We start from the raw sequence: 25149 nt of genomic DNA, 5'->3' as shown, positions 1-25149 counted from the left end.
TCATCGTTATATCAGTGTGTATGTCGAAACCCATCACTTTTTATCTCTGATGAAAGAAACATATATAATATATATAATAAAAATAAAAGTGAAACTAACACAACTATTTTATTTTGTAAAATCGAAGAACCGTTTTTCATATTATTAAAAAAGACGTTGCATTTATCTCGGAGAAAACAACCAACTATAATGTTCATATATAAATAAGCAGTCATCTGAAATTTCTTGAATCATTTTAATTTATTTATATAGGCTAAGGAAAATTGTCCGACGAAAGATAAAAGCATGCAAGCAATCCAACACAAACCAAGTATATTTGGTTTCTTCTCTCAAAATTGTGTTTTTTGTGTGATACTTTGGATATATCTAATAAATATAAAAAATATTTTTTTTGTATGCTCCATGTTTAATTAATATATGTATACGCTTTAATATATATTTGTTTTTGTATGCCCAAATCAGGTACCAACACGGCCCAACCAGCACCCAATCTACCCCTAAAAAACAAAGAAAAACAGCACCCAACCTCTCCTTCCCCGCACGACCCAAGCCCAACCAGCACATGTCTCCCTCCCCTGATCCCCTCACTCTCTCCACTCCCAGACTCCCAGTCCACTCACGATGCCAGATCTCGGCGAGTCACCCACTCCACCCCCTCCGCTCTCGCCTCCACAGCCGGCGACCTCGTCTCGCACCGCCGCCCCCTCTCATCCCCTCCCCAGCTCCCCTCCACTCATCTGACGGCGGCTAGATGCGCACACAACCGGCGACCAACATCACACAAAGGTCGCCACCGCCGGCGGTGGAAGGACAGTCTTCTCCCGCCGCTAGCCGCAGCCTCCGCCTCGCCCTGATCCTCGGCCTCCTCGACCGCCGCTCACTCTCCTCGGAAGCACCTCGCCGCCTCCCTGCCCATGCCGTGTTCGCCGACTGCCCTGCTCGCGCCGACCTCGCCAATCTCGCGGCCGCGCTTGGCAGTGCTCGACTTGTCCTCGCCGCCTCCAGCGGCGCCGGGTCCTTCCCGTGCCTCTACCGCCTCCTGGACGAGTCATCCTCTCCCCAAATCGACACCCGCCCCTTTGTCGAGCCTGCCGTGCCAGCGACATGAGCAGGATGGTGTACACCGGCTTCACAGACATGTGGCCGTCGAGGCTTCGGATGAGGTCGACGCGGATGAGAACAGTTCATAGAGCCGTACCAGGTATAGCTACTCTTCCTCTTCAATCAATAGCAGGCAATTCTGTGTGCGGAGGTTGCAGCTCACACGGGTTTGTGGAGGTGTTGGCTCCAGTATTTACCAGGGATGTTTGTAGATGTGTTGGCATATGAACCAGTACATAAATTGATTGATTGATTGCTTAGCACAATGTTGGTTAGACTAAATAATTAGTTGATCGAATTATTTGCATCTGACATGTTGCACACATATATCAGGCAGAACAAGCTGTTCCACCCATGGGGTCTGATTTAAATATTTTCGGAGATGCATAATATGCCAAACACTTCTAAAGGTGCCTCGTCCATGGGCGCATGATAGTGGAAAAAACATCTGTAAATTGTGCAGGATCCTATAGAGCAAATGGGCATCATCGACGTGCAGTACACGCTCTCTTAGGCAGATAAGTAACCTCAGACAACTTATTTTGTGAAGATAGGTGGTTCATGGTCTGAAAGTTTTGTTTTTCTCTCTAAATTTTGTACTTAGATAATCCCTTAAATGCTTTTTACTGCTTGATCACATAATACATGTCCGTGCAAGAAAGGAGTTGTTAACTGAAACAATAATGTTAATTTTTGTTGTTAACTGAAACAATAATGTTAATTTTTGTTAACTACAAACTGTCTTGGACATTGGTTTTTTCAAATTAACTCCGTGTTGAACTGGTTCTTCTTGTTGTGTGTTGCAGCCCAGCAATCTGTTCATGCCAAATGATTGAGTCCTGGTGAGGTTCATTGCTGGACATGCACGGTCTCCGCAGGCAAGGTATTCGAAGCTGCCCTTTGGTCGCTTTTGTTTTATTTCCAAAGAGCCGCAAGACCTCGAAAGGAAATTTTCGTATTGATGTGATTAGCAAGTGTATTTAACAATGCATATATGTACGCGAGTTATGTGTAGTGCTGAATCTGATGTGGCTGAACTATCTTCAATTTATGAAGGCCTATTTTCCTTTTTAGCATTTTGTACGAACAATATACTTATAATCAGTGTGGAGTTTATTGTAATTTTGGTTGTTCTCTCATAAGTAGAGGCATGCTTTACTGCATTTATGACCACAATCTTCAATTGCCTGACCCCAACAACAAAACTCATGATAGCTACAATGTATTTGTTTTGTGTATTTTGGATTTGTTCCTCTATGGCCGCATTATCACAGCTTTCTCCTTGCATGTAAAGATGAATCTAAAAGATGTGACTCCCTTAGAGTAGCTTAATAATAAATTCTTTCCTCCCCCTCCCTCTTTGTCGGAAAATGCTGGTACCGTCTTCTACTTTATGTAGTCAAGAAGAAAACCCATTTTCACTTAATTTGGTTACTCTATTCAGGAACACATAAAAGTAAATCAGCGTGTTATCAGAAACTCATGAGCATGAAAGAGAAATTTGGATCATGTGCGAACATGGGTAGAGAGCAGATCGATGAGAACTTGAAGATTAAAGGCAATGAAAGGTATGTGCCTATAACCATCATATTTTTATGTTGAATATTCGCTAGCTGGTATGTGCTGATTTCCGACGAAGTAAAGCCTGACATCATTGGTCAGTGAAGTATAACGAAAATAATCATTCTGGTGAAAGTACATGCAAGATAATAAAGAACTTCTCCTTCTTAGGAGCATGCATACTTTGAATTAATCTTTCAAACTGATTAGGAAGTAGAGATAGTATATACTTTATATCTCAGGGAATGCAAGAGAAGTACTTGCGCGGCAACGAAGGAAGACTTGCTAATTACAGGCCAAAGTACTCTATAGTGGTATTTCCAGATTAAAAGTTTAGCGGTGCTAATTTCGGTATCTGCATAGAACAAAGCCTATAACAGAAAAGCGTCAATGGATTTAAGATGCAGGAGGATTCTGGATACTTGGCCTCACCGGAAATAGAGGCGCTCGGTTGTGCTCGATGCGGATACGATAGTAAGATATCAAATAAATCACAATTTTATTTCAGGTATGAATTATCATGGAATTCGATGCCACATTATAATTAACGTATCTGCATCTATATTTTTAACATCGAATTACAGATTGGTCGTCAAGTGGCTCAGGCTGTAGGGTGTAGGCATCGACGTACAAAGATCACGACAATAAGTAAACATACAGTCTGCATTGGGGCCGCATCATAAATATTTCTCTAATGTAGAACACTTGAGTGGAGTCTAGTTTTACAAGAACGAAGTGACCAAGGCAGTGTGCAATATTTGTGCAGAAAAACAAAGCCGAGTTTAGATGTAGTAGATGATTGATTACAAAACAACAAAAGAATAATATAAATAAGCAAACCAGCAAAACAAAAAATAATGTCACATATAGCAAAATTTGGCAACTTGCAAAGTCACAAATCCGAGGCAATATTATTAATACTTGCCTTGTACTATAAACATAATAAAGTTCAATTGCAAACATCGAAAGATAGTGTACAAAGACACCAAAGAGCACCAAATTACCTGTAGCATAAGAGTAAATCCTCTCACATATTTAAGAGCGGACTTCAGCCTGTAAGGACTTCCTTATAGACGATGTTCTTCATTGAGGTCTGTAAGGACAAGGCAGGTCTTTTTCGCTTCTTAGATTTACCGCTTTGCTTCTTGGCATTCTCTTCCTCCTCCTTCTCAATGAGGATCTTTATACTTCTCTTTGCGGTGGCTCGAGACAATGCGACATAGAGTTGACCATGAGAGAACACCGGATTAGGTAGGTACACGCCAACAATCGGAATCGTCTGGCCTTGAGCCTTGTTAATCGTCATAGCAAAGCTAAGCCTTACAGGAAATTGCTTCCTCTTGAACTTGAATGGAAACATGTCATTGTCAGATGGGCATAGGGGTATTCGAGGAACGAATACCCTCCTACCTGCATGTTGTTCGATCACGATTTCTGCGTCGATGGCGTTCCTCTCGAAACCTCGCACCACAAGCCTCGTCCCATTACACAGACCATTAGCCGGATCAATGTTCCTCAGAAGTATGACAGGGTAGTTGAGCTTCTGTTTGAGTGCATACGGAGGCAGACCGTTGGGAGTCAATCCATTTAGGAACTCGGGAGCGTAGTAGCCATACGGGTCGTCTTCTGCACTGTCAAAGCTATGGTAGATTACTTCTTCTCCCCGAAAACGCTCTACCATGCGTATGTTTATCTTGTCGACGTTGTCGTTCATGGTGGAGAGGATTGCGCGTGAAGTCATGTAATTCGGATCAGACTGGTTGTCACCTAGTCTCGGAAACACATGGTCAATCAGCTTCTCTAGGTCGTCACCCTCGCCTGTAGACGGCACACAAATATCTTCAAAGAGTCGTATGTTTCCTTGATCGTCAACTTCCTCGGTGCCATTGCCTACCCTTAGCAAGTAATCGGCAAACCAGGTGTCATTATGAGCCCTCATGTTGGTGACGAGCCTTAGCTGGCGCATACCCTTCCAGAGGTGTGAACTTCGGAGGGTTGCATCGATTATCTGACCCCGGGACCCCCTCCTGACGACGGGAAGCACCTGCCTGAAGTCCCCGCCAAACACAACAGTTTTTCCTCCAAAGGGTCGGTCTCGTCTTCCCATGATGTCACGCATGCTGTTGTCCAGTGCCTCGACCGCCTGTCGCTTAGTCATGGTGGCCTCATCCCATAGTATCAATGAGGTCATCCTCAGTAGCTTGGCGGTACCACTCTGCTTCGTGAAGGTGCATGAAGCGCCATCGTCACAGCTCAATGGGATCTTGAACCTCGAGTGGGCAGTCCTGCCTCCAGGCATGATAGAAGCGGCGACGCCTGACGCCATGGTAGCGATAGCGATGTTTCCCTCGCTTCGAACCATGGCGAGCAGCGCCCTGTACAGGAAGGTCTTCCCTGTACCTCCCGGGCCATCAACAAAGAACACACCCCCATCACCGCGTTTAACAGAAGCTAGTATCTCGTCGTATGCAACCCTCTGCTCCGAGTTTAGCGACGAAGCCAATTTAGTGTCGTTGATGTCAAAATCGACATTGGATTCCTCGATCACTTCTCTGGCCTCGCCCTCGGTTGGGTCGAAAGCATCGTCAATGCATGGAAGAGCGAAATCAGCTATGTGTTTGCCCATGGACTGCAACATACCCCTAATGTCAAGCAACACCATCTGTTCCACCCTAATCGGGCACGTGTGTGATCGCCGATAGTCATCAGACATAGGCTCAAAGTGCCTATTCCATAAACCACGCACGTCGCCTGGCTCACAGTGCACCAAAATTGTTGCGAAGAGCCTCCTGAGCGAACATGGCATCGCCCAGTGCTCTGCCTCAGTAAGACAGTCGTCGAGCGTGTTATCTGCCTCGATGAGTCCCAACCTTTCGGCAGCCTCTCTAAAGCTCCCACATAGCCTACCATCCACGGTGAGCAGGTCCTCATAGGATGTCTTGCCAGCAACATGGTTTAGCAGCACACGCAGATAGTATCGCTCCCCCTCGGCAGGATTGGCAGACACAATTCGACCTATCTGATAACGCTCCACCCACTCTTTCCAATACTTCTTACCCTTCTGCCATGTGAACCTTCCAGGAAAATCCTTGTACAATATATTCCTAGCCCATGGGTGGTTTTGGTTAGCTTTGAAATACTCTGTCAACATGGATTTGGAAGCATTCTCAGAGGCGACTACGTCGGTCAAGTGAGCTTGTTCATTGAATGCCACCCTGTGCATATTCGGGAGATGAAGAGGCAACTGTAGGACAGGCGGGTCATTGGCACACAAGGGGAAGCCAAATATCCTCCACATCGCCTCTGGAGGAGTAACCCACCTCGCGTCTACGTATCTTTTGATCTCATCAATGTTACCATCGGCGTCGGGCTGGTCGATGCTGAAAGAAGCCCTATCATGGCCCTTGTATATGTACTTGTAAAGGTATTTGACGGCCTTTATGCTGGAGCAAACCTCAACGTTGATGTGGCAATTGAACATTCGCAGAAGGTAAGGGTTATACGGCACAACCCATCTGTTGTCCAACATTTTACCTCGGACCTTAGCCTGCCGACCATTATCTCGACGACGATAAACTGGGTATGAGTCCTTGCCCTATGCCGTGTTTTCATTGAACGGCCGCGGGTATCTGCACTTGCACTCGTTCTGTTGCATGCACACATTTTTGGGGTTGAGAGCACCGCATGGTCCGTGCATCATATGTTTCACCACCAAGGCGTGGAGTTCAGGATACTTCTGCTTGTCTGGGAGCTTGGTAGAAATGAGTCGATCGTACTGCTCTGGAACGACAAGCTTATAGGCAGAATCCATGATCAACAAAAAGTGTGCGTGGGGGAGGCCCCTCTTCTGGAACTCGACTATGTATACATGAGCGACAACAACACCCAAGATATTCTTCTTGAACAACATCTCTTTCATAGCCTCTAGCTTGCCATGGAACACACGAGCCACAAGATCAGGTCGGTCTTGCGCTGTCTGACCAGGAAACAACTCATTCGTTATCTCTTCCTAGTTAGGGTTGCAGGTCATGGTCAAGAAGATGTCAGGCTTCCTGTAGGTATGGACAATTGCCATGGCATCCATATGCCTCCGCTTCATGTCGCGGTCGCCACCTGGGTACATTCCAGGGAGCACTATCCTTACTCCAACAGCGCTTGCTCGGGTCTCCCCGGATGTAATTGCATCAACAACTCCTTTATACAGGTCGGCACGGATCTTTGTCTGGTTCTTCCTGTACCATTTCAACCTACAACTCTCAATCTTGATGTGCATGTCCACCCCCATTGCTGGAGCAATCGTGCTCCACAAAGTATGGGATTGAATATACCAGGTCGTGTCTGGAGCATGTAACAGTAGTAGTCTCTCACCGAGACGCATAACCTGCTATTCCCCTCTGCACATGGATGAGTAACGCGGACATTAGGATTCATATGAGAAGTATACAATTCATCTAAACGATAGAATACGCATAAGGCTTACCTGCATCCTCATCATCATCATCATCGTCATCATCATCACGTCTACCTCTTGGTTGTTGCACAACCGGCCAATTGACATCACGTTTAGGAAGTTTCGGGTGCCAACCGAGCTCCCCCCTTGGGTAGAAGAGTGGGTAAGAGAGCGGGTCATACGAGCCAGCCGTCACATGTATATTGTGCCTCTGGTTGTCATTCCCGCAAAGTGTGATCCTACGATCAAACCTCTTCGCTAGGTTAGTGCCCTCCACCCAAATTGTAGCGACCTCAGATGACAGAGGTCTATTATACTTCCGTTGGTCTAGTCTCTAGTCAGTGTTGAGATCTATCCTGTAATCGTCGAGGTTGTCCCTGTGCGCACCCAAACTCCTAAACTGCTGGGAGTACGGGTTTTCTCTGAGTATGTCCACTAACTTTCTGACGACATCCTGGTCTAATTGCTCGGTGGCAGCCTTGCGATGGGTTAGGCCTAGGTCATCATCGTAGAAGTACAACTGTAGATGATCTGGACGTGACGTTGGCCCGAAGGAATGAACATTGTGGTAGATGGTGCCATGCGCCCGGAACGTGTACACCCCAGACTTCATGTTTGTGTAGCTTTCATCAAGGCTGACACCAAGGGTTGTGAAGGAGAAGTGGCCGTTGAAGAACCGTATGTTCTCCCGAAAATGCCTTGAATCCGCATCCATGCTAGACCAAAGCCTCATTAGCTCCGGGATGGGCTCCGGTTGCTTTAGTTGGATCTGCCCACTGCGACAGCAGAATCCCGAGGCCTCGGACACAAACTTCTTGGCCTTGCAGTGATCGCAATTTGCGGCGTGCTTTAGGATGTGTGTGTGGTCTGGGAGGTTTGAGTAGACATAGTCCAATGGATCATGGTCGACATAGGTATCGTGACTTGAGTCTACCAATTCGTCGTGCTCCATGTCATCAGCATATGAGCCTGCAAACAATGTTTAAAATTAGTGATATTCCCAACGGGTGGATGTTGCTCAAGTGGGTGTACATACCTTCACCAGCAAACAGGTAATACTCATCGTCAAAGAGGTTGTCAGGGTTGACATTATCATTCATGAGACGACTAAGGTAAGCGTCCATGTCGTCTGCTCAGGTGTGAAACCAATAAATGAGGGTTCAGTCTCAAGGGACGCAAGGAGAGTAAGGATGGGAGTGTTACCTTCACTTCTGATCGTGTACTCCGGTGTGCTAGATGAGGTCGAGGCACCGTGTGCTTCCACTACGGTAGGTTTTCCACTTGAGCTCATTTCTGGTATGGAGATGGACCTGACGGTTGGGGTCCTCACCCTACCTGCAAACCTTGCATTACGCCGATCTAGTAGAGCATTCCTCTCACCACGTGGTACCTTCGGTGATGTTTTTTGCTTGCCAATTTTCTCCTGATGCTTGTTTGCCGCCATACTTCCCTTGCAAGCTCACTCTCTCATCCTATGCCTCGCTCTGGACTCATGACTCTGCTCGTCCACTCCATTATCCGCTATTGTTACCGGATCACTGGTTAGCTGGTCGACACTTTTCAGGTGATCATCGATTTTGACTGGGTCGTCATCTACAGCCCCGTCACCGAAGGTTCTACTTAGGTAGGCACCTGCAACATTTTTGAGTTGTCATAAACAACTGTAGAATGTTTACAAAATGAAAGCTGGTTCATGATGGGATAAGTACCGTCGGTTTCGGTGTTTCGAATGTATGCGGGGCTCTTGGTGACAGCAGGAGCACGATCAATTTGTTCACCATGGGATTGTTGCCCAGGATCCAACATGAGGATATTATCGTCCATCGTACTGGCACAGTAGGCGGCTGCGCCGACACGGAGCAAGTAAATATTTGTTTAATGCATACGAACATAAGATGTGGAGTACACAGGCGAGGAATACCGTAAGATTTGAAGGTGTGACCGCATGTGATCGTCGTAGCTGAGGTTGCTAAATTAGGACGAGGCATCGCGGTGGATTCAGCACACGGGGTGTTCCGGATAGCTTTCTCCCGTTGTCGGCGCTGAGCACTAATCTCCCCTTTCTGCTCTGGTGTTAAGCTATCTCGATGTTTCTGAGTCGTTTCCCGTCTTTGCGTGTTTACTTGTTCCTTCTTCTTCTCGTAAGCGGCTCGCCTCTTTGCATTTATAATATCTAATGTGTTTGTGTCCTTTGGTGTCTTCATCTCATAAGTTGCTCGTCTTTGTGTGTTCAACTTATCCTTTTGTTCTTGGTACCCTTCATCTTCTATTTTCTTTTTATAAGTTGCTCGTCTCCGTGCATTTATGACATTATTTTTTTCCGTTGATAATGTCCCTTTACGTTGGCCCTCACAGCCCCTTATAGCTGGACCTGTTGTTGTAGGTCTATACACATTAGCATCCGAACCAGAACAATCAAGTTCAAAGCTCTCATGGTTAACTGGAGGTACAACAGTAATACTCCCTCCGTCCCAAAATAAGTGACTCAACTTTGTACTTATTTCTGTTTCTATGTTTGTAGAAAATCAAAGGAGGTGTGAGTTCGGAAGTAATACCTGGACTACCTATGGGGAGTTCTATGGTTGACGCAGAGGGGATTGTTGCTTCATGTATAATCAGGCCGCTCAATGGTTGTGGGTCAGCTGCAATGGCTTGCGAAAGGGATTGTTCAAATTGGTAAAAATTCAATATGAAAGGCATTTAAAGATTGTCTCAGAGTTATACCTAGACTCCCTTTGGGTAGTTCAATGGTTGCGGGCGATGGGGTTGGTGCTTCGTGAATAAACAGTCCGCTTGATGGTTGTGGGGAAGATCGGTTGTCTTGCGAAAGGGACTTTGCTAATTAGTAAGAAACAACATTGAAGGTGATTTACTAAAAACATTACACAAATTCCATATACCTGGACCCTCTTTGGGGAGTATATTAACATTGGTGTCTTCACCAAGAGCGTGTCGGAGGCCATTTGTCGCATCCATCTGTCGTTGTCGGTCTTCCTGCTGTTTCTTCTTCTGATAAGATTCTCATCTCTTTGTGTTCAACTTATCCTTTTGTTCTTGGTACCCTTGCTCTTCTTTTTTCTTCTTATAAGTTGCTCTTCTCCGTGCGTTAATGGCATCCCTTTCTTCCTTTGATAAGGTCCCTTTACGTTGGCCAGCATGGCCCCTCGTAGCTCTATCTGTTGTTTTAGGTATGCACACATTAGCATCCGATTTTGAACAGTAATAGTATTTATGGATAAAATCATGCACCATCAGGGTTGCAATATATTAATTATATACCAAACCAGATTACGCGCAACAATCCCCTCTGATGGATTAAATTTACCGCTTCATTATATTTAGAAATTCGAAGGAGGTGTGAGTTCGGAAGCTATACCTGGACTACCTTTGTGGTGTTCTATGGTTGACGCAGAGGGGATTGGTGCTTCATGTATAATCAGGCTGCTTGGTGGTCGTGGGTCAGATGCAACGACTTGCGAAAGGGATTGTTCAAATTAGTAATCACCAATATCGAAGGCATTTAAATATTACGATGAGTTATACCTGGACTCCCTTTCGGGAGTTCTATGGTCAAGGGAGACGGGACATCTGCTTCACGAATAAACAAGCCGCTCGATGGTTGTGGGCCAGCTCCAATGGCTTGCGGAAGGGATTGTTCAGATTAGTAATTTAACAATCACCAAATACCAATCAATTATCAATTCAATATACCTGGACCCTCTTTGGGGAGTCTATCAACATTGGTGATATCAGCAAGAGGTTGTCGGAGCCCCTTTGTCGCCTCCATTTGTCGCTGTCGGTGTTGCTTAGCAAGATTCACCCTTTCCGAACGAGAACCAAACGGGGTCAAGTCGTTTGAGGACATCACTGTCATAGACAATTGTCATTGGCAAAGCAGATCAATAACTACCGTATACGCTATTTAACGCACTTTAATCTACATTGAACAGGAGTAAAGTAAGTTCTTGGCATGTTTGGTACAATAATGCTTCTCTTCAGTTTTTGTGACCAATAACCAGCATTGTCATCTAATGCATTGCTTGCTACAGGTTCCGTAAAATGGCAGCGGGTAGAGTTCTTGTCCTGCACAAAGGAAGGTAACTAACCTTCTTGTATTATCTTTATATCTGCATGATTTTGGTGGAGGCAACAGAACAATTTGAAATGCATTGAGTTGTGCAATGGATTAACTACTTTGGTTCAAGTTTTCTTCTTCCTAGGCTGGTCGAGATTAAGAAAAGCAAAAAAAAAAGAAAAAAAGGAGAGTAGAAGAAACCACACAGAAAAGCATAGTCAGGGGACAACATGAAAATGTTGCTTTGGCCTGGCAGCATCATCTCGTCCTCCATTTGTAGTAATTTTTCTCGGACACAAATCTTATTTCTCATACGCCACTGACAAGACAAACTTGCTTGGAGTTTTGGCTCCAGGGAGCATATACTCCCTGGTGAACAGTAAATAGAAAACAAGATCCTGAAGATGGATCTTGTTTTGTAAACACAATAAATTTTCAAAATCCTGAAGTTTTTCTGTAGACCTTCATGTTAGTGTAACAAGCGTGCTTGCCAATTATTTCAGTCTACTCCTTGCTCTTGATTTGGTGTCATCACTCTACTTCTCTCCATACAGTTTCACCCTGGCATGAAAAGCTAGTTCTTATTATCCATGTCATTTATTTTTGTATGCATTGGTAACGCTCATATGTATATATGTGCTCCTCAAATATTTGGATTTTGAACCACCAGACCATTCAAATAAATGCATGGACTCTTACCTAAATATAAATAAATGGCAGGGATAGTTCCATCAGTACATGCTTGAGGAACACTATGTTTGACCACCAAGATAGGTTTGTGCCAAGTACTGATTTGTGATTTGTGACAAGTATATATACTAACTGAAGATAGTTCCATCAGTATATATAGAAACTTAAGATAGGCAACTAAGTGCATATAAGTGCATACTGGATTCCATATCAATTATGTACCACAGTTATTTTAACAAGCTCTTGATAATTAAAAAAAAGGAACACTATGGAGCTAATCTGAAACTGCACAATCATATTCGTGCTGCATTTATTCTGATAGCGTTGCTTGTTGAATAGAAATCATGTATATAGCAAATTATCCTCTCTGAGCCATGTTCTTGGTACAGGTTACTTTGGTAGAACGTCACAAAAATTATAGACGGGGTTAGGATACCTCTCGAGAAGCAGTAAGTTTTCGAAAGGGTTGAATGTATACATATGTCAAGCCTTGCTATGCATTGGTTGTATACTTAAAGCAGTTGACTACTTACTTTGAACAGGTATATGCCTCGCTAGCACACAAGAACAGTGAGGACCATGTACTAATCGGACGAACAGTTGGGGCTATGTCACACCACCAATCGGACAGTTGTATAGTTAACCCAGTCTCTTCCCGCATTAGTTTAACCAGAATTGAACTGTGTACAGGTTACTAAGCGTGGAGAACCTGTGTCACAACATGTCGCTGGCAGCCGCGCCGGCACCGCACACCTGATCTGACGGCAAACTTTGAAGAAACTGTTCAAATACACATGATCCAAACGCAAACCTGGAAGCGTGGAGAATCAGGCCTTGCCAGCCCCGCTCGGAAAATAGGATTTTGTTGTATATGGAAAGAGCAAAAATATTAGATTAAACTGTTGTTTATGGAAGCTTCTCGTGACGGAATTTTCCGATATGATTCCATATGTTTTGATTTGATTGGTGTCGTAAATTGAAAGAAAGGATGGAAGGTTTGTTGTTTTATATGGAAGGGGAGGGAACGTTTGGCTTGGTTCTTGTGATGCATGAAATAAAACCGGTCTCGGTTTTCGGTGGGGGGGAGGGATCAGGAGATCGATGGGACGGTGGGAACAAACGAAGCGAACGAACTACTTACATACTCATCAGACATTAGGAGTAGAAGATTAGGAGTAGAAGAGAAGATACTCAGACATTAGGAGTAGAGAAGATAATCGCTCCGCTTTTTTTTCCCATCACACCTATATGCGTGTAGCAGAAAGAACGTGGTTGAGTTGGTTAGATGAACAGTGGTATCCCTAACCCATCAGGGTTCAAATCCTGATGCTTGCATTATTCCTGAATTTATTTCAGAATTTCCGGCGATGCGCTTTCAATGGGAGGAGACGTCCCCGTCGACGACGAGGCGCCTACGATGATTTCGTAAATCTCAAGATGATATGCCGGCTCAGTCTCTCGAAGGTGCTCATAGGGGTAAGGTGTGCGTGTGTGCGTTCATAGGAGTGAGTGTATGCGCGTGTATATGAGCGCTTGTGTCTGTACTGATGCTCAAAAAAAGAACGTTTCGAAGTCCAGTCGGATTTTTTTTTGATGGAAGTCCAGTCGGATTCATGGTCAATTGTTGTTATCTTTATCTACTAATAAAGCGGCTACCGCTTCTGGTCGCCCGTCATTAAAATTACCTTCTAAGTTGGTAAAAATTACTTACTTATGCCACCCGTAAATAGAAAAACGATTCGTTTTTCTTTTTCTTAACCCGCCACCGATAGAGCTTGGTTCATCTAAGAAAATGCCCTTACAAAACACAACCGAACAAACCAGCCTACTGGCCTAGGCGTTTCTCCACAACCTCGGTTCGAAACCTGGTCATCCCCATTTTTGCACCCTTTTTTTCGCGAATTTCAATTGCCGTAGTATAGAGCTACCTTGCCAAGTGTCTTTTAATAGTGTGTCTACACAGTACAATACGGCTAAAATATTCTCTTTTAACTTTTTTTACAGATTCAAGTATTTTTTTTTAAATATTCATATCCTTCAAACCCCAACTTTAAATTTAGCATGCTAAATATGAAAATCGCCCAAAAAATTTTGTACATTCTAAATATAATGTTATCTTCCATGTTAATTATTTTTAAAATTATTTTTATGTTGCACCCTTAATTAGTACTTTCATTTTTCTATTAAAGACACGGATGTTTCTTACTCCTTTTTTTATATGTTTCTTATTACCAGATTTTCATCCATCATTTGGTTCGTCCATTTGCACATAAAATAAAAAATGTTCACAATTTTAAAAAATGTTTGCAAGTATAAAATGTTCATGAATTCAAAAAATATTCTTGATTTTGGAAAATGTTAAATTTTTTGAAAAAGTGTTCACAATTTTAAAAATGTTCATGATTTCAAATATGTGCACGAGTTTTAAAAAATGATCATGATTTTAAAAATTGTTCATGGTTCCACGAAATTGAGAGTGATAGTGTATCTTGATGATGCAACAAAGCGTGGCCATGGCCATTGAAGATTATGAAAAAAATCTTCCGTTGCAATGCATGAGCTCTTTTGCTAGTATAATATAAACGGAGGTGACACGTACGTACGTTGGGACTATTTTTGTGTGCGTGACCGGTGATCGATCCTAAGTGCCGCCGCGAGAGGCAACATGTCGATGCGTACCCCTTTTTTTCGCGAATTTCAATTGCCGTAGTATAGAGCTACCTTGCCAAGTGTCTTTTAACAGTGTGTCTACACAGTACAATACGGCTAAAATATTCTCTTTTAACTTTTTTTACAGATTCAAGTATTTTTTTTTAAATATTCATATCCTTCAAACCCCAACTTTAAATTTAGCATGCTAAATATGAAAATCGCCCAAAAAATTTTGTACATTCTAAATATAATGTTATCTTCCATGTTAATTATTTTTAAAATTATTTTTATGTTGCACCCTTAATTAGTACTTTCATTTTTCTATTAAAGACACGGATGTTTCTTACTCCTTTTTTTATATGTTTCTTATTACCAGATTTTCATCCATCATTTGGTTCGTCCATTTGCACATAAAATAAAAAATGTTCACAATTTTAAAAAATGTTTGCAAGTATAAAATGTTCATGAATTCAAAAAATATTCTTGATTTTGGAAAATGTTAAATTTTTTGAAAAAGTGTTCACAATTTTAAAAATGTTCATGATTTCAAATATGTGCACGAGTTTTAAAAAATGATCATGATTTTAAAAATTGTTCATGGTTCCACGAAATTGAGAGTGATAGTGTATCTTGATGATGCAACAAAGCGTGGCCATGGCCATTGAAGATTATGAAAAAAATCTTTCGTTGCAATGCATGAGCTCTTTTGCTAGTATAATATAAACGGAGGTGACACGTACGTACGTTGGGACTATTTTTGTGTGCGTGACCGGTGATCGATCCTAAGTGCCGCCGCGAGAGGCAACATGTCGATGCGTACCCCGTACGTCCCTCTCCAACATTGTTTCCTCGTGACTTTTTTCTAAAGTTTTTTCCTCATGAGTTTCTTTTTTATATCTCAATCGAGACCAGTGTATTTATTTTCTTTGACAAATTTTTATTTATTCATAAAAGAACATCGGTTTACTCTAGTCTATATCTTTTCCCTCTACCAAGTTTTTTCTTCTTCAGAATTACGTGTTTCTCGTCTATTTTTTCTGGGGAGCAACTATTTAACGAGCGCTTCTTCGGGAGCCTCGCAACGATCAGCACCACTTGGCGCGCTCTCAGCCATTTGCCACGTGTCGCGTTTTGGACGCTCCCTTTGGATTTTGTTTTTTTATTTTCCCGCACGTGTTTTCGGCTTTTTAAACGGGTTTTCCCGGGTTTTTTTTGACGTTTTGGTTTTCCCCCGGTCTTTTTTAGCTTTTCAATCAAAAAAAATTCGGGAATTTTTTTTGCGTGAAAAAACGCGTTTTTTTTCTTTCGTGAAAGTCACGGTTTTTCTTCCGCGAGAGGCACGGTTGTGCTTTAGCAAGAGTCACGGCCGTGCCTTTTGGAAATGAAAAAAACACATTTTTTCTTTTTTTTCTTTTGCGAGAGTCACGGTTTTGCTTCCGCGAAAGGCACGGTTGTACTTTCGCGAGAGTCACGGCCGTGCCTCTCGAAAAGGGAAAAACAAAACGCGTTTTTTGTTTTTTTTTTCTTTCGGGAGAGTCACGGTTTTGCTTCCGCGAGAGGCACGATTATGCTTTCGCGAAAGTCACGGCCATGCCTCTCGGAAAGGGAAAAAATACGCGTTTTCTGTTTTTTTCTTTCGCGAGAGCCACGGTTTTGCTTTCGCGAGAGACACGGTTGTGCTTTCACGAGAGTCACGGCCGTGCCTCTCGGAAACGAAAAAAAACACGTTTTTTTTCCTTCCACAAGAGTCACGGTTTTGCTTCCACGAGAGGCACGGTTGTGATTTCGCGAGAGGCACGGACGTGCCTCTTTCGGTAAGGGAAAAAACCATGCTTTCGGCCCGGTTTTTTTCATCCATTTTTTCGTGAAAAAAAAGTTCGTCAAAACCTATCAACATGAGATCTAGTTTTGAAGATCTCGACGCGAGAAATCCAACGATGAAAACGGTTCGAGATTTGGACGCACGGTTTAAGAGATAAAACGTTTTAAATAAACGGATCTACGAAAAAAGGGAAAACTCCCAGGTTGCGACAAGTGGTGCGCTGCATGTGCGCCACTTGTCGCGACCTGGGAAAGTGGAGTGCTCTTTGCAACGAGTACTCCTTAATTAGTGATTTCGTTTTTTCTGTCTAGGTTCATTAGCCTCCTTCGTGTTTTGGATAAAACATATAACTATTTTTTTCGCAGTGGCAGACATAAGATCTTAGTAACGAGGGGTGCCACAATTTTACACATACAAAAATAGAGGGTGTTCGGGCATATCTTTAGTAGTACATCAGTTTAGAAATCAATGAAAATTGCATGACAAATAATATAGTAGTAATTATTTTGCAAGAATACAAATAATATAATTTTTTTGTGGGGTACAAATAATATAATTTGGTGATGAGCCAAAAAACGGTATGGATTTATAGATCGAGAGGAAGAAGTAATAACAAGTCGAGATCAAAGGATCGAAACATTTGGTCATGTTAGCGGGCATCCCTAGGTTCTTCATATTAGTATACTATACTACATCCTTCCTTCGTTTTTATTTACTTTGCATATTAGTTTTGACTAAAATCAAACTTTATAAAGTTTGACTAGGTTTGTAAAAAAAATATGAATATTTATAATAATAAATTTATACGATGTGGAAATATATGCAATGATAAATCCACTAATATATATATATATATATATATGTATTTGGTGGTGTATATGTTAATATATTTTCTACAACCTCGTTGAAAAAATATATAGTGAATTTAGACAAACCTAATATGCGGAGTACATAAAAGCGGAGGGGGCATTATTTTTAGCTTAAGATTATGCTTTTTAGGTTTTTTTTAGCACGTGAGAGACGTGACACGTGAGCGAGCGCTTGTTCCTGCGCGCTGGGCACCCTCGATGTGAGTTCGGTCAAAAAGAAAAGAAAAAACATATGGCAGCGCGCCGTCAGCTTCCCCTCCCCATTTCGTTCGGTCGTTCCCCTTTCGCCTCCCTCTCCAGTCCCCACCCCCGCCCAGGAAGAAAGCTTCTCTCTTTTCCCCTCGCCGCGCCGACACGAAATCTCCAAAACCCTAGAACCACCCCGCCGGCCCCCATGCCGCCCATACGATGCCCCGGCCGCCCGTTGATATACCGTCTTCCAGACGGCCGAAGCATCAATGTCTACACCGACGACGATGGGAATTTTGTCACCGGCGGATCGGAGCCACGGCTCGTCTCTGATCTCTGCAGAGAAATCGACTCCGAAATGCGGCGCCGGCACGACGACCTTTCCCGCGGCCGCCCCTCCCTTCCTCCATCAGCCACCGCCTCCACCATATGTTAGATACAACTAATAAGAATTACAATGAGATCTCTTGGAGAAATATTCTCCTTGGTTTCAATCTTTGCAAAATAATAATAATTTATACTATTCCACAGTCTTATCCATCTTTTGTTATTTCAGCTGCGAGGACACCGAGCAGGCAGTGCGTATTGAGGCCCCACCACCGCCAAGGCCTTTTCCACCTGTTTCTTCACTGATGCCAACAAGATTGCTCATTAAATATTTTCTGAGGGTTGATGCTGACGGACTCTTTCACACATATCCTCGTCGAGGCGGCCCGTTTAAGAGCTTGAAAGAAGCTCAGGATGCTATAGACTCCCATCACACTAATCTGTGTAAATTCAAGTAAATCTTCTCTCAACTTTGTTTCAATGTCTAAGTGCTGAAAAATTCAATTATGTATATGCCTTGTCCTATGCTAGCACCTTATATGCAAGTATATTTCTTTTTAGCTCACTCGTAACTTATAGTTAAGCCACCACTAGCTTCGCGCACCCCATGGTGACAGGTAGCAGTTTCAGTGAAGTGGACAGAATAGTATTGTGACACAAAAGATCAATTTGTTAAAGTCGGGTGTATCTAAAAAGATCAACCATCCAAGCTTGTACTTTCCCTCAGCTATGTGACTGTATTTTCAGATTCCTGGCCCAGTGTTGTTTTACGGGTCAGGACTTAAGGGCTTCTTGTTGCTTGTTGGTGATCACTGTGGACCATTGCCGTGATATAAGAGCAAACCGTTGAGACCTCCTTTGGTTTACAGGAATTCTGAAGGAATTCTAGAGGACAGGAATTTTGTAGAAAAAATTAATTTGAAGCCCTTTGGTTTGTAAGAATGGATTTCCTATTCCTATGTAGGATAGGAACCAATCCTTAACATTTCAAAGGGGAAAAAATATTAGCCTAGACCCAATGGAAAAGTTCCTATCCTATGAATCAAATGTCATCTCTTTCCTAATTGGAATTGAGATACATGTCATTTCATTTCCTATGGTTTTCCTATTCCCATAATATTCCTATCCTACGAACCAAAAAGGGAAATCTCCCACGGAGCAAGTAAAAATCTGAGTGTAAATGTCTTGCTTAGCCAGTGCTTCCCCAAAACAGAAAACTTCACCTTTTCAGGAAGTTGATTTTAAGTCCAGTCATCAAATGCTAAAAAACACACAGAATTATCTTAAGATTTCTAGCCCCCTCCAAATCATCCTCAAGCATAAAAAATGGTGTTGCCAGCATACTTCTGTATGGCTAAACCACCATATTGTGCAGCCGAGGGACTAAGCCTTTAATGAAACCTTATTCTTGGGCTCTTTTAATCAGAGTAGCCAGAACATCAGCAGCAATATTATAAAAAGTATAAAGGAGAGAAGGGGTCTCCTTGCCCGAGCCCCTTCCTAGTAACAAAGTATTAGCCATAAACCTATCATGTCACTCAGAGTATTAGCAACCTTGCCATTGCAGACAACAGCTTTAGGCCCTGTTTGGTTCGGCTGTGGATTTCTAAAAGCAGCTGTGAAAAATGATGTGAAAAAACAGCTGTGGAAAATTTGATGTGAAAAAGATGTAGGTCATTTGGCAAACCAGCTGATACAGCTTTTTCAGATTTTGGCCCGCAGCGGAATCAGATTTTGGAAAGCACGTCCTGGGCTGCTTCCGCTTTTGGTTCAGATTTTGGCAACGGATTTCTGGAATCGCATTCTGCTGGGTTCGCCCTTTGGTTCAGATTCTGCTGCGCGGCAGCGGAATCCGTCGATAAAAGCTGAACCAAACAGGGCCTTAGTCCACCGAACAAACTTCCTAGGGAAACCTTTCCTTTTTAGGACTGAATACATAAACTCCAAATCGATTTTGTCTTATGCCTTCTCAAAATCTACTTTAAGAGCTTACAAGAAGCTCAGGACGCCACTGACTGTCATCACACTAATCTGTGTAAATTCAAGTGAATCTTCGCCCGAATTTTTCTATTTGTAAGTGTTGGAAAATGCTTATATGTATATGTTGTGTCCTATGCTATCATCTTGTATGCAAGTATATTTCTCTCACTCAATCGTTACTTGTACAGTTAGGCCACCACTATTTGGTACACCCAATGGTGATAAGTAGCAGTTGTAATGAAGTGGACTGAATACTGTTGTGACACAAAATATCAATTTGCTAATGTCTGTTGTATCTGAAGATCAATCATCCAAATACTCATAGCAATTAGCTGAACAATCTTAAATGAAGTGATCTGCAAGTAACCAACTTTTGTCATAGTCCATCTTCTATCACAAAAACCTAAACCAGTAGGAAATACAAAAGGCTAATTCCTAATAAAGGTAGTAGATACTGCTTGCTAACTAACTTTCCAATCAATTTCATTCACTGGCAATGGTACTCTCTAAGTGCCCCTGAACCTGAGTCTACAACACACAAATTTGCTTAACGGACCTTTCGTTTCCTGTGCTGTTTTGGGTCCAGGTTAGCTAGGGCTCGTAGGCTATATACTGAGGACGGTCGTTTTTTCTTTCTTGGCTTCACCGTTGATGGGTGTTTGTAAATATTGGTTTCGATCCATCTTAGTGATTTCTTCTTAATGAAAAATGACGACGGTTCCATGCAGGTTTGAGAAAATATAATTATCTCAATTAAAATCCTCAAATTGACGTTTAACGATCATTGTTGTGAATGCTAGATTTTTTTCCCAGCTCAGACCAGTGTGTTGATAATTTTTTGGTCTGTAATAGGCTGTGAGTTTTAAGCATCATCAATTTCACATCCAACAGCGATTACCCCCGCCCCCCCCAAAGTTTTTTTTGCATAAAATAATGCATGAAGAACTTAGTTCTTTATAAGTATGTAGGAAATTCAGTTTCGCTTAGCCTTGTATTGTTTATTGCTACCATGAGTTGTGTTAGCCTTGGGGGTTGTTTGGTCTATCTCTTATTCTCTTTGCACTAGGTACATGGGGGATCTTTCAGAGGAGGATATCCATGTGTGGCAGACCCTGTACTGGCCTAATGGTACAAGGATGAATTCCAAACAAGCTTTGGATGTGATGATCAACCGTCGCCCCAAATGGGATGTGCTTAATGCTTTACTGGACAAGTACAATGAGGACCATCATCTTTTTGGGGTTTGCCCTCTTCCTCACTCCCTTTTGGCTTTGCTCTTGATTCTTTCATTACTGATACGATGTATGTTTACTATGTTAGGATTTTGCATATGAACTGAAGGAAATTGTGAGTTACAAACCACATTTTCAGGGGAAAAACTCTCCATACAAATGCAGATCATTCTCTCATTTAAATTTGATTGTCAAGAGTGGGTCGAGTGCCGTCGGCGATCTTTTCTTCGCTGAAATTACATGTATGAAGGATGGGGAATTGGAGGAATATGTGCTCAGCTGTATATGTGTTGTTATGCCAGAAGCTAACGGTATATTCTGCCATTTAGTATATCAATATACGCGTCTACTAATTTTCTCCGCTGCTATTTCTGTTTAGTCATTTTTCTGAATGTTATAGCTCGTTATTTTTACATGTATGCTCACAGTCAAGCTTCTTAAAGATGACCATTTTCTAAGTTAGCTAAGCAACTACCACAAAAGGCCATTCCTGCAATAGAGTTTTGAGTGAATCCAATGTCTACATAGTTCAAATGCTGAAGCACCACCATGGTCTAACATTTTAGATTTTCCACCATATTAACAATATGGGAGCATGTTCTCCAGTTATTCTTAGGTACAAAAAGAGCATACCAATACCTTGAACCTGATGGTGTCTGGGACACAGCCTAAATAGGACCTTAATGGCGGTGGTCCTGCTGCTTTATGTAAGCAATCATATGAGTCTGGTGGTTTGCACTGACACTGCACACAACACATGTAGAGCGTGACATTTGAAGGAGTGCATCTCTCCAAGTATAGGCACTAACTAATTATGGTTGTAATGCTAGCGATGCATGGTCCGTAAGCACTAGGCTACTAGCATGTCCAGGCATGTTCCATATTAATAACGTATAGAATTAAAATTCCAACATGTCTCTTAATTTATCAGATTTTGTGGAAAAACAATTCTGCACTTGCAGTTATCCGGTTTTACGAAAGCAGTTGCCAGGTTCTCAGATATAATTGCCAAACTGTTTTGATGCGATTGTCGGGCTTTGTGGAAGCAATCACTAGATTCTCAAATGTAGTTGCCAGGTTGTTTTGCAGTAGCTATTAGCTTCCCCCGATGCAGTTGACTAATTATTTAACAATAGCTATGGGGTTCTGAAAAACAATTACTAGGTTGTTTACAAAGCAGTTATTGGTTTGTTTAATATTATAGTTTAGGTTCATCGATTTGTACGGTATATGCATGTTTATACTCGCGAAGGATAGCATCAAGGATAAAAGGTCGTGCTATCCAGTGGTTCGGTATTAGCTACATGTTTTGTGGTATAAGGTTACCATTGAAATTAAAAAGGTACTTAACCTTAGTCTCTGCATGTATGAATTTCATGTCTTGTTTTAGAGTAAATTTTTTGAGAGGGAGGGACGTGAACATCGAAGAAAAGAAGCATGCATACATCTCCTGCATCCCTGTCAGAAAAAGCAGGTCTCCTGCACAAAAGCTGCAGCGTCCCTATAGGCTATAGCAACCATTCAAGCCTCGCTGTAGTGCCACTGTCGTGTTAATGTAGCACTTGCAGAAAAGATTCACGCTTGTGTCACCCCAGCAGCAGATTGGGTGCGCCCAATGGAAATCCTACACGGCCACGAGCCACCACATGCTAAGGCAGCCGTGCGACCGTGTCCAAAGTAGATTTTCGAATGAATTGGTTTACTAGTCCTAAAGACGCGCCCCTGACATTTTGTTAGAAAATATGTTTTGTTAGAAACTTGTTGGTGCTAGAAAATTGTGCTGCTATGCGCAGTGTACAACCAGTAATTATCAAACAGCAGAAGACCAAATGAAGGAAACACATTAACAATACTATAATTCCTGATGGATGGAGATAACTAGCCAACAGAACAATTCCTAATCTTGGCATCTAGTAACTACCTCCTCCGTCCCATAATATAAGAGCGTTAAAACACTCTTATATTATGGGATGGAGGGAGTAGTTTATTTTTTTAGGGATAAGGAGGGCGAGCTTTACCCGAACGGAGCTGGCTGCCGAGAGCGTCGGAGGTATGGCAGTAACATGGGTGAGCTCCTTGTTGGGAGTGCCTGGAAGAGGGGAGGATGTCGTGGCGTCAGCCCGGAAAGATAGCAATGTGCCCATAGGTCAACAAGGGTCCGCAAGAACTGCTCCACACCGTCAGCACAACGAGAGTCTCACCTTCGACGCCGAAGCTGCAAGAGCGGTGCTGTAGATGTAGGAGGAAGTGCATCAGGTTGGGTGCATTCGAGCTGCTGCAGCCATCCGCGCGCGTATTGTTGAGCGTTGACATCTACTATGGTGAGGTTGTTCTCATTGTTGGCCTTTGGGCGACGCCTCCGCAGCGTCCTGGATCAGTGGCTGATGATGGGCAGCGCATCCACCATGAGTCCATGACGAGGTCGTTGCTGTTGCTGAACTTGGGCGAGTGTCGTGGCTTGCCTTAGGTAACGCCTCTGCAGCATCGTGGTGGGGCAGCACCTCCGCATCCAAGGGCGGGTACTTGGCAGCGTCGTGGCTGCCTGCCTCGTGTGTCACCTGAGCATCCAAGGGTGGCGTGACGGCAGCGTCGTGGTTGGCCTCCTCGACATCTAGGGGTGGTGTGGACGGGGAGATCAGACTGGGCTGGATTTGCTAGGGTTTGGAGAGATTAGAGGGGGAGAAGAGGATGAGGAGAGAAGGCGGAGGAGCCCGCGGGGCGGAAGAGACTGGGGGAGAGGGGCTGGCGGCGCCGAGACGGGAGCGAGAGATGGTGGTGTGAGATGTGAGGGGAGAATGGGGCACAGGGGCCCGAAAGGGTTTGGGAGGGCTGCAAACGAGCTTTTCAGGGTTCGCATGAGGTCCTCGTTTGTGGCGGGAGGTAGTATCTACCCTTGTTTGCAGTGGAAGTTAGCCAATCGGGCGATACAAAAATAATACAACGAAGTGGATAGGCTGGGAGGACTTTGAAGCAGCTTTTCTCCCGAGGAATTCTCATTTTGCATTGTTTTAGTCACTCATTCTGCTATTTAGTATACTCTCTGCTTGCTATTTTTGTTCATTATTTTTTCCAGAATGCTAGGGCCAAAATCTTTGTGAATGTTTGTTTGTTCCAGACTTGCAGTCCTATTTTGTATTTTGAATAGTATCAGATTTATGATGCGTCAGATGTTGATTAATAACAAAACTACAACATAATTATAGGTGAGTGCTGTGGATGTGGAGATGATGTAAAGCACCCCACTGGTGTTGAGTACAAAAAGCGAGACAAGTTGCCTGTTCGGCGCAATGGTTGTGGGCGAATGTCAGAAGAATTATTCGATGAGGTATTATTAGTCACGCAAAAAACTTGAAATGTTATGGATGTGAAGATGAGCCGTTGTTAGTTTCATGTATTGATCTTTTCCTTTTTGCAGTTTATTGTTGTTCGTGATGAGGATTGGCTGGATGCGGAGGAGGCCAGGGTGAGACGAGAGTTTAGGATGAGCAACAAAGGAGATGGCCAGGGAATGAGGGGCAGATACGTCATACCGGCAAAACGGTAGATGTGCAAGCATAGAGTGGATTTCTGCATGTGTCAAAGCAAGGCGGGTGGTAGAGAGTGAAGCGATTGTCTAGTCAGGTCTCCCTAGCTCCCTTTTGTTCTGTTTCACTATGCTTAGATCTTAGGACTCCTCTATAGTGGTGTCTTTAGAATGCCAGAACAAGAAGAAAGAACCTGTGGCAAGACGAGAAAGTCGCCAAGCCATTGTAGCGTGTGGCCTGGTGCGTTGCTATCGTTACAGTCGGTACCAGTGGTACTGAGCAAGTACTCTGTGTTGGATGTTTCATACTCCCTCCGTCCCATAATATAAGAGTGTTTGTGTCAAAAACGCTCTTATATTGTGTGACGGAGGGAGAAGTATCTTGCTTGCTGCTGTAGAAGCCTTTGTTGGATGGATGTGAAGGTGAGCAGGCAGAACCAAAGTGGCTTCTTTTTTAGCCTTTGGCACCGTGTTGTGTTCGTGGTTTGGTTTGGAAAAGCAATGCTATTGTTGCAGTGGATGATATCCACTAGCTTAACATGATTGAGAGTTTCAAGACCTGCTGTGATAGTGAACTGATCATAATAGAAATTCAGGGTAGCTGTCGTGCCTTGTGCGACGCTGGCTGGACGGACTCTCGAGCTAGAGGTTGTATTTGTACGGAACGATGCACATGGGC

General features: G+C 43.1%; 2 protein-coding genes and 1 pseudogene across 8 annotated transcripts; 2 read left to right on the top strand and 1 right to left on the bottom strand.

Annotated features, from left to right (window-relative positions):
• Positions 1-532: 532 nt before the first annotated feature.
• On the top strand, positions 533-12884 carry LOC125520070 (uncharacterized). 7 transcript variants are annotated; one of them, XR_015612183.1, is made up of 10 exons: positions 533-1201; positions 1435-1984; positions 2546-2669; positions 3063-3135; positions 9495-9557; positions 9633-9787; positions 11161-11208; positions 11907-11960; positions 12266-12325; positions 12419-12884. XR_015612183.1 is itself a non-coding variant. In XM_087537614.1 (7 exons), the coding sequence occupies exons 2-7, from the start codon at positions 1963-1965 to the stop codon at positions 12631-12633; spliced, it is 378 nt and encodes a 125-aa protein (XP_087393740.1). In that variant the 5' UTR covers positions 537-1201; positions 1435-1962; the 3' UTR covers positions 12634-12884. The 7 variants fall into 7 exon arrangements, 2 of the variants coding, with proteins under 2 accessions (XP_087393740.1, XP_087393739.1); XR_015612181.1 differs by having other exon boundaries at positions 534-1201; positions 3063-3169; XR_015612184.1 differs by lacking the exon at positions 3063-3135 and having other exon boundaries at positions 9477-9557.
• LOC147958710 (uncharacterized) lies at positions 6671-8935 on the bottom strand (annotated as a pseudogene).
• A 4607-nt stretch (positions 12885-17491) lies between the features above and the next one.
• On the top strand, positions 17492-24927 carry LOC125522702 (uncharacterized). The gene is made up of 6 exons (XM_048687743.2): positions 17492-17835; positions 17965-18189; positions 20782-20956; positions 21036-21258; positions 24151-24272; positions 24363-24927. The coding sequence occupies exons 1-6, from the start codon at positions 17678-17680 to the stop codon at positions 24489-24491; spliced, it is 1032 nt and encodes a 343-aa protein (XP_048543700.2). The 5' UTR covers positions 17492-17677; the 3' UTR covers positions 24492-24927.
• Positions 24928-25149: the final 222 nt, after the last annotated feature.

This window comes from Triticum urartu, chromosome 7A (genome assembly GCF_056163025.1).
Source record: "Triticum urartu cultivar PI428250 chromosome 7A, HENAU_Tu73, whole genome shotgun sequence".
Classification (NCBI taxonomy): domain Eukaryota; kingdom Viridiplantae; phylum Streptophyta; class Magnoliopsida; order Poales; family Poaceae; genus Triticum; species Triticum urartu.
The sequence above is the reverse complement of the archived record's forward strand: the minus strand, read 5'-3'. Positions and strand labels throughout refer to the sequence as shown.

Bases quoted from the DNA above. Each gene is read 5' to 3' on its own strand.
- LOC125520070 (XM_087537614.1), top strand. From the start codon at position 1,963: ATGCACGGTCTCCGCAGGCAAG. The intron at 9,558-11,160 runs GTACAACAGTAA...TGCTTGCTACAG, and splicing joins GCTCTCATGGTTAACTGGAG to GTTCCGTAAAATGGCAGCGG. The intron at 11,961-12,566 runs GTTTGTGCCAAG...AACTGTGTACAG, and splicing joins ATGTTTGACCACCAAGATAG to GTTACTAAGCGTGGAGAACC.
- LOC125522702 (XM_048687743.2), top strand. From the start codon at position 17,678: ATGTCTACACCGACGACGATGGGAATTTTGTCACCGGCGGATCGGAGC. The intron at 17,836-17,964 runs ATATGTTAGATA...TTGTTATTTCAG, and splicing joins CATCAGCCACCGCCTCCACC to CTGCGAGGACACCGAGCAGG. The intron at 20,957-21,035 runs GTTTGCCCTCTT...TTACTATGTTAG, and splicing joins AGGACCATCATCTTTTTGGG to GATTTTGCATATGAACTGAA.